Source organism: Eretmochelys imbricata, chromosome 17 (genome assembly GCF_965152235.1).
Source record: "Eretmochelys imbricata isolate rEreImb1 chromosome 17, rEreImb1.hap1, whole genome shotgun sequence".
In the NCBI taxonomy this organism is placed as follows: domain Eukaryota; kingdom Metazoa; phylum Chordata; order Testudines; family Cheloniidae; genus Eretmochelys; species Eretmochelys imbricata.
This window is the reverse complement of record NC_135588.1, coordinates 13,185,339-13,201,121: the sequence shown is the minus strand read 5'-3', so window position 1 is coordinate 13,201,121 and position 15,783 is coordinate 13,185,339. Positions and strand designations below refer to the sequence as shown.

Below are 15,783 nucleotides of genomic sequence, written 5' to 3'. Positions count from 1 at the left end.
CACTAAAACACGGCAGACACCAACCCAGGGCCTCATGTAGGCCTCTAAATAGCCAGTGTATGTCATTCTCCAAATTGGCCATACCTTAAATTAGAGGCCTAGCAGTGACTTTTCCCCTGGACAAGGGAAGGGGATCTTCTTCAGCAAAGTTGACAGACCAAGGAGAATCATAGCCAGCTCTCCTCAGTCCACTCATGCCACAACAGGGATAAGAGATGGAAATGGAAAGGAGAATGATGGGCTTGGAATGGAAAGCAGGAAGGAAGCCTCGGGATTTTAAACTGGACTCAGGATATTGTGAGCCAGATTCTCAGCTGGTGTAACTTGGGTTAACTCCATTGTCTTCAGTGGAGTTATGCTGATTTACACCAGCTAAGACTCCAACCCTATATTCTGAAGATAATGTAAATTTGACATCACTTCATGACATTACAACAGTACTGACACACATTTCTTCAAATTCATTGGGATGAGGAGATTAATTAGATGATGTTCATTAAGCTCTAAGCACTATTACCCTAAATAGCCTACGTTAGGTAATTTTCCTCTTTGGAAAAAAAAATGCTTAGATACCCAAATGTCTGTAAGATTTAAATTCTCTACGAAATGGGCACAAAGAGATAAGTGGGATTTGGAAAGCCCACTTGCATAACTCAGACCAAATGCAGAGCTCTTTACTAATCAATGCAGACTGGACACCCACAGACCCAAAGGTTTACCTCAGCTAGCTAGTTTTTCTTGGTTAATTCCAGCAGATGTTTATGATGTTTATTCTTTTAAGGCAAATAAAAATTTATGAATCAAGTCCTCCTTCCTGCCCAGAAGCATGAGCTAGATATAAAAACCTACCATACGGCACAAGGAACCATTCGGCACACTGCCACCCAGAGCGAATCAAAGGGTGGAATTAGTGTGTTTATTTTACTTTCTTCACTTGTGAAGTTATCACACACATCTCATTGCCACCAGGCTCAGGGTGATGCTCCGTCCTGATTTACACACCCCTGCAGACTCCAATGAAGTCAGTGCAGAATTAAAATAAGAGTAAGAATCTGAGTCAGATGTACCAGCTACAAATAAAGCAGCATGATATACTGCAAGCACAGAAGGAGGCTGTGCAACTGTCTATCCATTGAGCATATACAGCATTCAACAGGCTATTCCTGTTCATAGGTATTGAGCACCCTTCACCTCCTTTTGAAGTCAATGGGCGAAGAGAGCACTCAGCACCTCAACGGACTAGCCGAAAGCATGTTACGTACACAGAAGTTAGACAAAAATTAATTCTGAAGGACAATGAACTATTGGCTGCCAAAAATCCTATGGGCCAGAATGAATTACTTCAATGGAGAAAGACTGTGCCTACCCCAAAGAGCTTATAGTGAACAAATTGGAGAAAGTTCAGAGAAAAGCAACGAAAATGATTAAAGGTCTAGAAAACATGGTCTACGAGGGAAGATTGAAAAAATTAGGTTTGTTTAATCTGGAGAAGCGAAGAATGAGGGGGGACATGATAACAGTCTTCAAGTACATAAAAGGCTGCTACAAGCAAGAGGAAGAAAAATTATTCTCTTTAACCTCTGAGGATAGGCCAAGAAGCAATGGGCTTAAATTGCAGCAAGGGAGGTCTAGGTTGTACATTAGAAAAAAATTCCTAACTGTCAGGGTGGTCAAGCACAGGAATAAATTGCCTAGGGAGGTTGTGGAATGTCATTGGAGATTTTTTAAGAGCAGGTTACACAGACACCATCAGGGATGGTCTAGATAATACTTAGTCCTGATGGACTGGACTAGACGACCTCTCAAGGTCCCTTCCAGTCCTATCATTCTATGAATGGAGCTATTCCATTTTATACCTGCTGAGGGTCTGTCCCCATCTTTTTAGGAAATAACACATTTTGCCAATGTATTTGGGGACCTGTGTAGCCCCCAATTAACATTTTAAATGTGGGATTTATTTTCACCAAAACTACATAGAGAAACAGAGTTTAGGGCCAGAAGCGACCAAAGATCACCTACTCTGACCTCCTGTGTATCACAGGCCACCACCATCACCCAGCACCCGCATGCTAAACCCAACAACCAAAATTAGACCAAAGTATTACACCGCTCAGGAGACTGTTATGCACCACAAGCAGAAAATAGCAGGAGCCAGATGTGCATCAGAGCCCAAGGCCCCCGCAATGGCAGGGAAATATGCCCAGATAATCCTGGCAAGGGGCTTACACCCACATGCTACAGGGAAAAGCAAAAAACCCAAGGCCATATGAGGCATGGGAGCCTGGTCTAGTGGATAGGGCACTTAACTGGGAGTCAGGAGACTTGGAGTCTATTCCTGACTCTGCCACTGCCCTGCAGTGTGACCTTGAGGAAGTCACTTCGTTTCCCTGTACCACTTCTTCCCCTCCTGTCCTGGGTCTGTCTTGTCTGTTTAGGCTGTAAGCATTTTGGGGTAGGGACCTCTTGTTAGGTTTCTACAATGCCTACCACCATGGGGCCCTAATTTCAACTGGTGCCTGTAGGTACTACTGTCATTCATTTTCATTATTTGTCTGAGTAGAACCTACCATGCGCCTTCTTCCTCCCTTCCAAGAAGGTGCCATTGGCCACATTTGTAGCTCATGTCACTCCACAGAGCTCCCATGCCCTATTTTTTTAAAAAAAACATTTTACCCATTCATCAGGTCCACGTGCAGCCCTCCATCGACAGTTTTAGGAGAGATTTATTTATTTTCTCCAAGACTACAACACCGAATGTCAGTAAGAAAGTCTCAATAGTATCACTTTTTTTAAAAAAAAAGAAATACTATTATATTAACGTTTTACTGAAAATAAAACCTACCTGCCCAAATCCCCTGTTGACCAGTTCATGGTAAAGAAAAAATTAGATCAATCTTAAGAGATGTTGAGACCCTGGGATCCTGAATCTACAAGGTTTACTTCCCTTGAGTAAGGGCCACTGATGCCAAATTCACTATGCCGAGCACCTGCAAACCTCCAATAAAGGCAATGGGGACGGCACATGCCCAGCACCTCCTAAGATTTTGCTCAACATTTAAGAGAGGCTGAAGCTCTCAGCCAACTTTAGCGATGAAAAGTGTCTGACTCATCTAGTTGGCCTGTGCCAGGAATTATACTATTGGAAGAAATAGCACAGAGATCTGCAGAAGTGCTTAAAAGCAACTTATGTAGCCAAGCTCTTCACCTGTTGTGTTGACTGTGTGGAAAGTTTGGTGACAATTGCCCACTCAGCCATCCTAATGGTTTCAAGGACTATAAAGTAATGGCAAAGTCCTAAGCCAAATGAAACCCATCCCCATGCAGGTTAGTGGCTAAAGTTTAACAGCTCAGTACGGCTATTTTAACGAGTAAAACCATTCCTCCAATTTCTCTAAAGCCCATTTATATATCTCCCATTTGGTCTACCAATACCAGCACCAAGCCAGCCTAAGTAACAAAGGAGAAAGCACAAAGGACTGTGCATACTCATGATTAAACTATACAGGATACGATAGCACTTTTTGTGGATGCAAAGGAGACAGAATCAAACTGAGGCTCTTCTCTCTCATTATGTTGTGTGTCTGCTACCTGAACCATACATAATGAACTCTTCAGTAGCCCAGGCCAGACACCTTTTCCATCAGTGGGGCCAGGTCACCTTCACTGTTATACTTTTTTTGGTTCTGTGGTAACTCTATTGATCTTCTTTCCTGTTTGCGATGCTTACAATGGCTGTTTCAATTAAATGCAGCTACTGGTCCCATGTAAAAGCACTCAGGGCAAGCCTGTGCATAGATATTCCCAAGGACATTCTGAACATATCCAACTGTTTTTGCTAGTAGTTTCAAAGTGCTAGCAAAGAAATTTCAAGTTTCACATCTTCCCAAAACACTTATAATGAGATACAGGCTTAAGTTGAAAATTTAGCTTCAATATACTCCAAATAAAAAAAAAATGCTTTCCAGACAGCACTCTCTCGAATCACAACTAGATGGATTTATGGTCATAGCACTGCTCAAAAGAAGTACGCATCAACACATCTTTAAATGACCAAGTATTCATGTAAGTCAAGCCCATGAAATACCTTTATCATCATAAGCAAGATCATAATGAAATCAACAAAAAAATTTTTACTGAAAGCACAAGGACTTCAAAACTGGGACTTTGTACCAAGTGACCCTTCTCTAGCTGATGAATTCTGAAAAAACTAGAGCTTGCCAAACAGTGAATTTCAGTAATCAAGCCTAAATGTTATAAAAGACGTGAATTATAGCCTGAAGGTCAGCTTTTGAGACAAATGAGTGTCCTCTGGCTATAATATTAAGAGGATAAAAAGAACATTTGGTAATGATCTGTTCTGACAGCCAGACTTTCAAAAGAAGAGACAGAAGCTATGTTACAACTGTCAAGCAGCAGGGTGTACACAGTGAAAAAATTTAACCACAACTCAGACCCAAGCTGCACCATTTTTATCAATGGATTTAAAAAACAAAACAAAAGACCATTGTTTGGCATCCATACAAGGATCACATCCTACATTCTTCATCACTGAGAATTAGTCACCAGTGAAATGATAGTGTGTGTTCTCCATTACAACAGCGTGTCATCCATGGGAACTGAAAACATCTCCAGGAAACGCAGATGTTCAGGCCTTGTCTGCACTAGGAAGTTTTGCCACTTTAACTATACTGGTATAATTAAAAAGGCAAAACCCTCTTACTGTAAATGCAGTTATACTGGTATGGAGTGCGAGTGCTTACCCCGGGAAAAGCTTAATATATTTCGGTAAGTGACGTACGCTATACACCAGGATGAGGTACCTTTGTATCAGTATAACTGCATCTACACTGGAAGTCGTACTGTTAACTGTATCAGTACAAAACAACACCCCTCATAAATACAGTTATACAACTATCCAGTGCAGACCAGCCCTAAGTAGCACAGAAATGTTGGACACACCACAATGGAGGGTCATTACACTATCAAAAAATTGTTTTGCCAAAAAATTGAAAGATGTAGGGCTGTGAAATTAAGGATTTAACCATGACAGACTGAACTAAATAAGCAATTGAAATCACCAGGAGGTACAAGAGCAAAAAATTAGCCACGCTCCCCAATAAGGAAGAAGTCATTGCAAGCTCTGGTGAAAGCAAATTCGATGTAACACTGAACTTAAAAATCAGACAAATTCAGAAAGAGCTGCTATGAACAGGGGATAATAAACATCCAATATATTTGTTTCAGAGTAACAGCCGTGTTAGTCTGTATTCGCAAAAAGAAAAGGAGTACTTGTGGCACCTTAGAGACTAACCAATTTATTTGAGCGAAAGCTCATGCTCAAATAAATTGGTTAGTCTCTAAGGTGCCACAAGTACTCCTTTTCTTTTTGCAATATATTTGTGTGGTTCTATTAAGCAGTCTCCTTAAATAAACACTCTGGTTTGAAGTGACTGCTACCTGTTAAACCCGACACTCATCAGGAGAATGTTCACAGGAATAAAGTTTCCCATTGGCTCCCACAATTTAAAAGTGGAGCATAAAAGGGTTGCAACGTAATAAGGTCACTAATACAATAGTAATTCACCTCCAACAGCTACCACACAACTGGGGTACTTAGCAAAGATTACTTGGCAGAGAAACCAGGGAGGCAGGTGGGAAAGAGATCACAAAAAAGGCTGAAAGGAAACTACTGGAATTAAATTAGTATTTGATGCAAAAATATGAACAGTATCTGGTAACTGGATAGGTTGGCCAGTCATATTGGTGTTTATTAAACTATAAACACACACTGGATTTTGTTCTGAGCTCTGACCAGTATCTCATGGCTGGGGGGATGGGGGAAATCAATCAACACAACCAGTAGAAGGCCTAGTTTTCACAACATCCTTTTTAAAGCATTTTGGGGGAAAAATACTTTAAAAATAGGCTTGTGGGGTAGGAAGCTTTCAGGGCCTGATCCTGAAATATTTTCCTATGAGTAGTGCAATTGACAGAATGACTCCCAATGAAAGTGTTTGCATGACAAAGGGTTGAAGGACTGGACCCTGACTGCGAAACAACTACAGCTTAATACCTGTGATTCTTTGCCTCCCAACTGAGCTGCTAAAATGTTGCTTTGAGCGCCTAACGTCCTCTGTGAATATCAAAAACTTATGTTTGCATTTTCGACGTTGTAAAAACCTGCTACGACTAATAAATACAACCTCTCAGGCCATGTGCATTAGATGCAAGCAAACATATGCACCTAGGTGTCAGAAACAGACTGTGAAATTGACAGTGATGAACTGCCAGTAGCTGCAACAAAGTCCAGCCTCAACCTTAATTTACTGACCATAAAATATCTTGCAAATTTTTACGATTTCAGTGTCCAATATGTAAGATTTCAGTGTCCAATATGATACTGTTTTTCATTTTAATCAAAGCCCAGATCCATCTTTACATTACAAAATTGCCAAACCAGCGGAGCACATAAAACCACCGATGTATCAGAGCACCATTTCCTATCAAAGTGTCTGCTTGACAAATAGACTGCCACAAATACCACTTCAATGTTTTCATCTATATTAAACTAGTGCTGAAAAAACCTCATGCTTTGTGCAGGTATAGACAGAGCAAAGTGGTAAGCAGGACCACTCACAGAGCTGTTCTTGCCACTAACAAAGTAATGTCTACTGAATTTCCAGTATTTGGGTGGAATGAAGGAAATTGCCCTACAACTACCACAAGATATTACCCAGTAATACACCTGGAGCACACCAGCAAGAGCAAAGCCAATATGATTTTACATACAATAAAGCAAATACAACCTCAGGAGGAAACAGAGACAAGAGGTCAAGTGAGGAATCTTTTGATTATTGCAGGACATTTAATTTTCCATCCTTTTTGTAAAATTAGCTCTCCAGCCTCCACCCATAAAAGACCGATGTGATCACTAGTTGTTTGCAGTGGTGTCGTAGCTGTGTTAGGCCACATCTACAGTAGTGAGCTTACAGTGACATAGCTGTACCACTGTAAGATCACTCGCGTAGCCGCTCTATGCAAGCGGGATAGAGCTCTCCTGTTAACATAAAAAAAATCCACCTCCACGAGCAGCCGTAGCTATGTTGATGGGAGAAGCTCTCCCGCCAACATAGCGCTGTCCACACTGGAACTTCTGTCTAAGTAACTTATGTCACTCAGAGGGGTATTTTTTCAGACTCCTGAGCAACAAGTTACACGGACGGATGAAGTGAGCTGTAGCTCACGAAAGCTTATGCTCAAATACATTTGTTAGTCTCTAAGGTGCCACAAGTCCTCCTTTTCTTTTTGCGGATACAGACTAACATGGCTGCTACTCTGAAACCTGTCATAAGTGGTAGTGTTGACATGGCCTTAGTCCCAGGACATTAGAGAGAAAAGATGGGTGAGGTAATGCCTTTTACTGGACCAATTTCTGTTGGTGAGGGAGACAAGCTTACACAGAGCTCTTCTCTGGGCCTGGGAAAGGTATTCCTAGCATCACAGCTAAATCAACAGTGGAACTGATAGTTTAGCATAAGTACTTAGCACACATTCTAAGGTACCATTCAAGGGGAAGTGGCCTGTTAACACCCCTGCAGTCATAGGACAAAAGGGGGTGGAATTAGCAGGTTACACATTGTTGTAATAAGCCATAAATCCAGTATCTTTATTAAGACTCTGATTTTTAGTGTCTAACACAGCTATAAATTTAAGCTGCCAGGCTCATCTTTTGAAGCGGTTGTGCAGGTTCCCTTTGAGGATGAGGACGAGAAGGCAGATGGCAGTGTTTGCCAAGGGGTGATGCGATACAGTGACCACTGATAGCAGGAGCTGGTGTACATTTATCATTCTATTAATGAAAACTCAGCCTTACCTGAGCCTCTGGGTGCACTCACCAATAATACCACTTAGCTCATACACACTGCTTTTCATCAGTAAGTCTCAAAGCACTTTACAAAAGGAGGCCAGTATCATCATTCCCATTTTACAGAGGGGGGAACTGAAGCATGAAGAGGTATGCGATGCTTGGTGGAAACTTCAGAGCATGTTCTCCGTGTACACCTGTGTGTCAGTTTTACTGGCTGCTAGAGACCAAGTTGTTGTTTTTTTAAAGCATCTCTTTCCTCCAGCTGTTATTTCATGAACTGGGCAAATTTATTCTTATGTCTAGGACTTTTTTCAACTTCTAAAAAAAAAAAACCACACCCCTCCTATTGTCTGGGCAGACAGTGTTATGAAGAATGCAGAGAGACTTTTATCCTTGCCTGTCTCTATGTCTACAACCTGTGTTTTGTCTAAGTCTAACACGCCTCATGACTTCCAACCCTCCCCCCAGTAGTCCCATCCCCTTTCAAAAAACCAATATACCTAAAACAGAAATAGAAAGAGTCCAGTTCTTCCCCCCACCAGTTTTACATTTGTAACTTCATCCACTTACACTGACATAAGCAAAAGATTAATCAGGCCCACAGAATCTCGATTATTACCACTTTCTGTGCCACTAATGCTATGCATCTAGCCGAGCAAATGAATATAGTCACTTCTCCATGAGCTCTTGGCAGCTCCCACACCATGACCCTGCTCAGCCTCAGTTACTGCTGCTCTTAGGGTGTTATTTCTTTAACTGTATATTCCATATTTATTTACAGATACACAAATTCTCTAAGTAAATTTAGCAGATTTAGAGCTTCGTCATCTAAAACCACTGCATTCTTCTGCATACAGGCACTTGAGTGAGAATAATTTTATTTTATGTTTTCACAACTCATGGTTAATATTTCCACAACAAACATTTGAATTCTGTTGTTCTATCTATAGCATACATTTTAGTAGCTGCGCTATTGTTACCAATACATAATCCAGCCAGAAGACTGCTAGCACTCCCTGGAGTTCAAGGGCTTTATTTTCCTCTTGATGCACAGGGATTTACACAGGGATTTCAGGCTCGGGTATCATCCCCAAGCCTGAAAGATGAAAATATAACTAAGTATGCAACCCACACAGGGGTACATCACGCTTCCTAAACCTATCAGTGACAGTTTCTATGCAGAATGCAGCATCACATTCACAGCACATTTAGCCTTTAGCCAGAAATTTCAAAAGGGCTCAGTACCCATAATCAAGTTCAGATTTTCAACAGAGCCCAGAATATTGGGTGTTGGACCCTTTTGAAAATCTGGCCATCGAATCAACAATGGGAGCTCCTGAGTACTTTTAAAAGTCTGGCCTCAACTGTGCATGCTGAGCATTTGGAAAATGGACCCTGAGCTCTTCCTGACGTCAACACCTGCACATCCCACACACACTGAAAATCTTAGATCAAAGCACTTTACATTGACATCCTAATGGGATGAGAGAGCACCAAAGACGTTACAGGACTGAAATAGCCCCTGCTATTTCAGATAGTGCGTTCTCTTCTATTATTTCTTTCCCTTGGATTTCTCTTCTACCAAGGCCCATTAAATAACCAATTTTCTATAACCTGATGATTCTTTGACATTAGAGAACAGGATGAGAGAAAGTACACATACTATTGAAATGGATATTCCCAATCATTTGGCATTTCCATTACCATTCAGCTAACAAACAGGAAATTAAGGTTATAATTAAATGCAACATCATCAAGGATGAGAAAGCAAGCCCCATGAAAGTGAGGACATTCTGGACATTATTAAGGCTCAGAATTCTGCTCTCATTTACGCTGGTGTAAACACAGAACAAATTCCATTGGACTTTCCAGCCAACAGAAGAATTTGGCCCAGGTTGCTTTGTAAGTATATAAGTAACATTACCTCAGCCACATTGTACTAAATATATACTGTGCAATACACAGTATATATACACACATATATATACCCACACATATACTGTATATATACACACAGTGTGCATATATTATACACACACACACACACACACACACTGTGAAATACACATGGATAATTACCCAGGCAGCTAGCCCACACTAAAACCAATGGTTCCACAGCTTCTTTGCGCCAGTCCCCAAGCTAGCTCGACTGAAGATAGCTCAGGTAGATCTAAACAAGCTGCAATCATATCCCATGACTAAAACGTAGACCTACCCCAAGGTAACAGAGACACGGAAGGAGTCTCACTTGGAGTTTCTCCCTGCTTGGGTTCTCAGCCTTTTTTTTTGCATTTATATTCCCACTGGTTTAAGGTCCTCTTTACTGTGCCCTTCTTAAGCACCGTAAGACTGTAGCTACAGTCCTCACTATAGACTTCAAAATGGGCACTGTGGGGGGATCATGTTTATGGATACAAAAAAATCACTTAGAGACAAATCTGCTTACTAGACAAATGATGATTTATTTTTTTTTTAATTCCCAGCCCTCACCCTGGGATCTGCACGTCAAGATGCGTTCATTCTGACTTGTCTATCGCCGATAATAAGTAGTCTGCAAATCAGAAAAGTTCAAATCCCATGAATAATTCATTAACCAGAACAGAATACAGCTTCCTATGCCACAGCTGATTTTGTAAAGCTAGCAGGATAGTGTAAAAGTTTACCATGTTTTTTGCATTAGTAAAATAAGCAGACCTGACCTGGATTACACACAAGGAACAGATGTGTTGATTCAGAATGGATTACTTTAAACAGTCACTCTCTTCTGATCATAACCATAATTTAAGGGTGCCTCTAAAGCTAAAGCCACACTTAAGTTTACCTCCTCATCTGAATTCAGCCTCCAACACTTAGAAGTCATGAGAGATAAGCTTTTCTACACACAAAAATTCATCTTCAGACCAAGCATACCAGGTTTCGGCCAAGAAGGAACAGTTTTGAAAAACTATAAGCAACTAAAGAAGTTAGAATATAAGCTATGTCTCAGCTCTACGTACATACTGTTTGCTCTGGCAAACAAAGTAATATCAATGGTTGATTTCTATTTTCAGTTCATTTCCTGTCTGCCTAAATAGATGAAATCTACTATAACATTACCACTGCAAAGTAATATCACTGTAAACATAACACCCACAGTCAAATACTTGAAATAGATTCATTGCTAAGACTCTCTCTCTCTCTCAAGTTAATTATGCCTTCAGGGATAACGTTGAAAAGAAAGTGAAGTTTAACCCATAGCAACCAGTAACTGCTAAATAAATTATATGATCTTTTGAATCCTCTGCACTTTTTTTTTTTTTAAAACCACCTTGTAAATATGTCTCTATAGTCTGATCTCTGGAAGAATGTTGTTTTGACATCTGAATAGAAAGGCGGCAAATTAAACCCCTATAGAGCAGGATGCTCTGATACTAGTTTTTGTGAATATAGTGTACTCAGTGCACAGCGGGAAACTGTTTCACTGAGAGGTTTTAATTTAACAGAAATGGGCATGCTAAAATTAACTCTTTGGAGACTGCAGGTTTATTCATCCAGCTATGATTGCTGGCATTTTCCAGAAAGCAGAAAAAGTAAATGACACGTGTACCTAAAAAAAATGCAATCTGCCAACAGGAAAGTGAATTCTTCTCTGAACGTCTCAAATGATGAAAATTTCTCAGGCAGATCTGCTCTGGTGTTTAAAACTTTATTTGAAGAAAAGTGGGCTCTGTGTGCAATTTTGATCATCTAACTGAACATTTTTTATGTAGCACCAAATAGATATATCGTCAGAGCCACAAAACCAAAGCAAATTAAAGGCAATTGGAAAGGTGAAGCTGCCTGAATCACTGCAGTCACTTTGCTTCACTCTTCTGGAAGACATAATGCAGACTCACAATTGGGCAGGGCACTACAATGCAAACATGGGGCCCAATCCCACAAGATGCTGAGCGTCCTCAGCTCCCATGGTAGTTGATGGCCCCCAGCATGTCAAAGGGCCAGGGCCATAAGCAGCATTTATAATTACTTCCTATCATCAAAGTGTTTCACCAACTGAAAGAGACAGTAAAAGCCTCTCCCCTCACGTCCATGCAGTAGCAGAACAAGATTCCTCCTTAGGACTCCACAGATCACTTAGCAGGGTACCAGCTACCATGCTGCCTAGCACATCGGGGTCAATCATCCAACCCAGGGAACAGCCAGAACCCAAATTCCCAGGTAGCTAGTGCACATGCTACTATCTCCAATAGATGCTACTGCACTGCATGCCATCCATCCCATTTCAGATTCCCTCTCCACCCTACGCATCTACCAGCATCCCTGCTCCTAAGACAACAGGCTAGGACAGGATTTGACCTTAAAGTAACACAGGGGCACAAAAGTGCACCACATATTCAACTACTTTGCAGCAGTTTACATTGCACTTGTCACCAAAAGTATGGCCTTCGGCAACAAAACCAAAAAAGACTTGAGCAACCCGGATGTGTTGGAGACACTTCAGGCTTCCAAAGGTGTCAGCAAGTAGCAAGACAGATACCCACGTGGAGGCACTACAGGTTAGTGGCCAAGTTTTGCAGAACTTTATTTCTTACGAAGCCTTTGCTAGATTATTTTATTCTAACTGAGTTTTATGCGTTTCCCATTTCTTTTATATCTGTTCTAAATTTAATCAAAAAAACAAAACAAAAAAGCATATGCACAAGACTGGATGGCTGGGACATGGAGCTGGGTCACGTTCACGTGACCAGGTCGAAGAAGCTAGAACACACCATCAGTGACTGAAAATGTTACAGAAAGGCCACAGCTGTTTGACTTACATGAAACAAGTTCACTATCTCAGACTAGCTGTCAAGTCACACATCTGTAACACCCTTTTTCAGGAGCTTCAGGAGAGGAACTAGTGTGTGAATGGGCATGAAAACTAAACTCCTCTCTCATCTTTAGAGCTGAAGATCAAACTACTCTCTCATATGCCCTTGAGCTACATTGCGGAGCATTGTGCTACCCTTGCCCAAGCTGTACCTGTTCTGGGGATTGAGGCTTTTGGTCTGCAGGGCTGTAAATCAGGCATTTTTCATGAATTCTCACATACATGTTTTTTAAAATAATGGCCTTAAGTCCAATAACATTGTTCTGTATGGTTCTTGAAAGAAGTCATTATCTAGTTTTCCTCCAGTGGACGATTCAGATTAATTTGAATGAATTTCAGCACTAAAATCAGAGTATGAAATTGAGAAGAAAGTACTGGACTAAAATATTAGAAGTGAGGCCAATTTTCAAATGCCCTTCAAAAGCCCTCTCTTTTGGGAGCTGGATATGCACCAGGGTGTTTTCTCCCCAAAACATTAACAAACCGGCTCACGAAGAAGATTGGTGCCCACTAGACTCCAAAATTCCTGATCAGATACTACTGTTTATGACTTCAAGAGCTGCTGTGCCCTATCAAGTATTTTAGGCCTGGACTGCTTGGTTTCAGTAATCTCACTAGTGTCCTAACTTTGCAACAGGAGGGTGACACCTACAAAAAGTTTGTCCCATATCTATTATGCAGGCATCATGGAAACCAACATAAACAAAAGGCATACAATAGCTCAATCCTTTCTTCGAAATCCTTACATTGCACCCTTTCTAATAAAAATCTATACACAAACTTTTTGAAGCCTGATCCAGAATCTGGTCTTCACACCATCTTTATGGACCCTCACCTTGTTTTGTAAGTGCATCTCTAAGACCTGGAGTGATCATCTCCCTCCTTTCACTCTCTTCATTTTTCCCACTGCTCTGCTGAGATGGACCTGTCCTGCCAGCTTCTTCCCCAAGTTCACGTTCTTTCTGTTAAAAGAGAATGAATTACAATCATTTATCCGAATATGCAATATTTAGACATAGGAATATTCCTAACAACCTCAAATCACAGCTATTAAACTTGATAACAATTCTGGCACACCAAGATGAACCTGGCACTCATGCAATTCATTTGTTAAAAGCTGATCATCCATTATTTCACTCCACCTCTTCGTCATGCTGTCCAAAACACTTAAATACCTGGAATTACAAAGGAGTCTAATGGAGTTTGGCATCTAAATTCCATAGAAAGTCAATGGGATTTGAGAACCCAATTCCCATAAATTCCTTTGAAAATCCACAGCCATAGGGACTTTCATCTCCAAGCGCTTTACAACTGATCCGTATGTGCAGAGATCACATCTCCCTGCCAGTAAACCACAGCCACCTCTTGGGTAAAAAGTAGTTCCAGTAGTGCTCAGCACTGCAGTTATTTATCACAGGTCAGTGAAGAATGCCCCATAACCGTTTTAAACCACTGAAGGGTTTTCAATAGGCAAAACAATTTACTGACTTGGAGACGTGAAATGTTTCTCCTACTCTTACACTAAATACCATAGGACCTTTCCTGGCCAGTGCTTCAGACCTCTGTTTTATGTCTATCTGGAGCATCACACACTCCAGAAACATAACTTGTCCTTTCATGCTGTGATGCTGCATCAGTTCAGGACTCTTGATGCAGACCCAACCAACTGCATTGTTTAGAAATAAGCTAATAAATCTCATCATGGAACCCAACTAAGATTAGAGCCACCATTATCAGCCACAGTATAACATGAGTATTGGACTCTCCAGGGATACAATGCTACAAATATGTCTAATTCCCAAAGTCTAGTTTGACATGAATAAAGAAAACACAGATTAGTATAAAGTTAAAAAGAGGGCCAAAAAGAGAGTACATCATAATTGTGAATCCCCTGCTGTATGAGTATCACTTCTGAGATTGTACTGCCATTTATAGTTGCCCTGACAGCACACATGGAAGTATATATAATTACTTTGATATTTGATGGAAGGTATACTACATTTGTTCTCAAATTCAAAGAAAATATACATACATTACAGACAAATGATGTTTAAAAATGGAGTCATTCTGATTTCCCAAAAATCAAGTTGTTTTACAACCAGGTCCATTTTAATCAGCACCCCGATCTAGGTCTATTTTAAATCAGTAGACAGACACACACACACACACCCCCCCAGGAAGTTCCAATAATTTTTTCCAGTTTTGGCTTATTTCTACTTCCTTTTAAAGAAACGTACTATTAAACGTAGTATTCTATTAAAGATACTAATCAAACAACTGCTCTTAATTTCCTGAGCTCCACATGGTCTTCCTGACCAGATTCACAGTAACTCAAACAGTTCTCAAGACACACATACGTATTTCATTTGAACTCCAAGAAGTTTTCAGAAAATACTTAGAGCCAGCTCAGAACCATCAAAGAATTCAGTTTGCTGTTGCTTCCAGGAAGTCATATGGGATAGATTATTGAAGTCATATTGGATAGATTCTACCCACCCCTCATATTAGAGAAGTACGTTACCTGTTCATATTGAAGTAGTACCTGTTGATTTCAATAGCACTACTTGTGCAGTAGGCATCAGTCATCAGAACATAACAGAATCTGGCCCTTACTAAACTAGTAAGATATGGTCCAACTTTTGCTTCTTTGCATTCATAGTTTGTTCAAAAACAGTTCTAAGATACAAATACAGCATTTCATCAGCAATTCTACCAACATTTTTGTAATTCATCTGAAGTTTCTTAAAAGGTCCAAAATATAAAGCACCCAGCCACTAATACAAATCACAGAAACGTTGAGCTGGAAGGGAGCTCGAGAAGTCATCCAGTCCAGGCCCCCGTGCCAAGGCAGGACCAAGTAAACCTAGACCATCCGTGACTGGTGTTTGTCCAATCTGTTCTTAAAAACCTTCAGTGATTGGGGATTCCACAACCTTCCTTGGAAGACTATTCCAGAGCTTAAATACCCTTATAGTTTGAAAGTTTTTGCTAATACCTAACGTAAATCTCCCTTGCTGCAGATTAAACCCATTACTACTTCTCCCACCTTCAGTGGACATGGAGAACA

General features: G+C 40.6%; 1 protein-coding gene across 2 annotated transcripts in view; it reads right to left on the bottom strand.

Annotated features, from left to right (window-relative positions):
- The window catches only part of LOC144276427 (S-adenosyl-L-methionine-dependent tRNA 4-demethylwyosine synthase TYW1-like), a 125,722-nt gene that overhangs the window by 88,796 nt on the left and 21,143 nt on the right, over positions 1 to 15,783 (bottom strand). For both annotated transcript variants that reach the window (XM_077836488.1, XM_077836490.1), the window contains exon 9: positions 13,552 to 13,678. In XM_077836488.1, the coding sequence (XP_077692614.1) occupies positions 13,552 to 13,678 (127 nt within the window). The remainder of the gene's footprint in view (positions 1 to 13,551; positions 13,679 to 15,783) is intronic.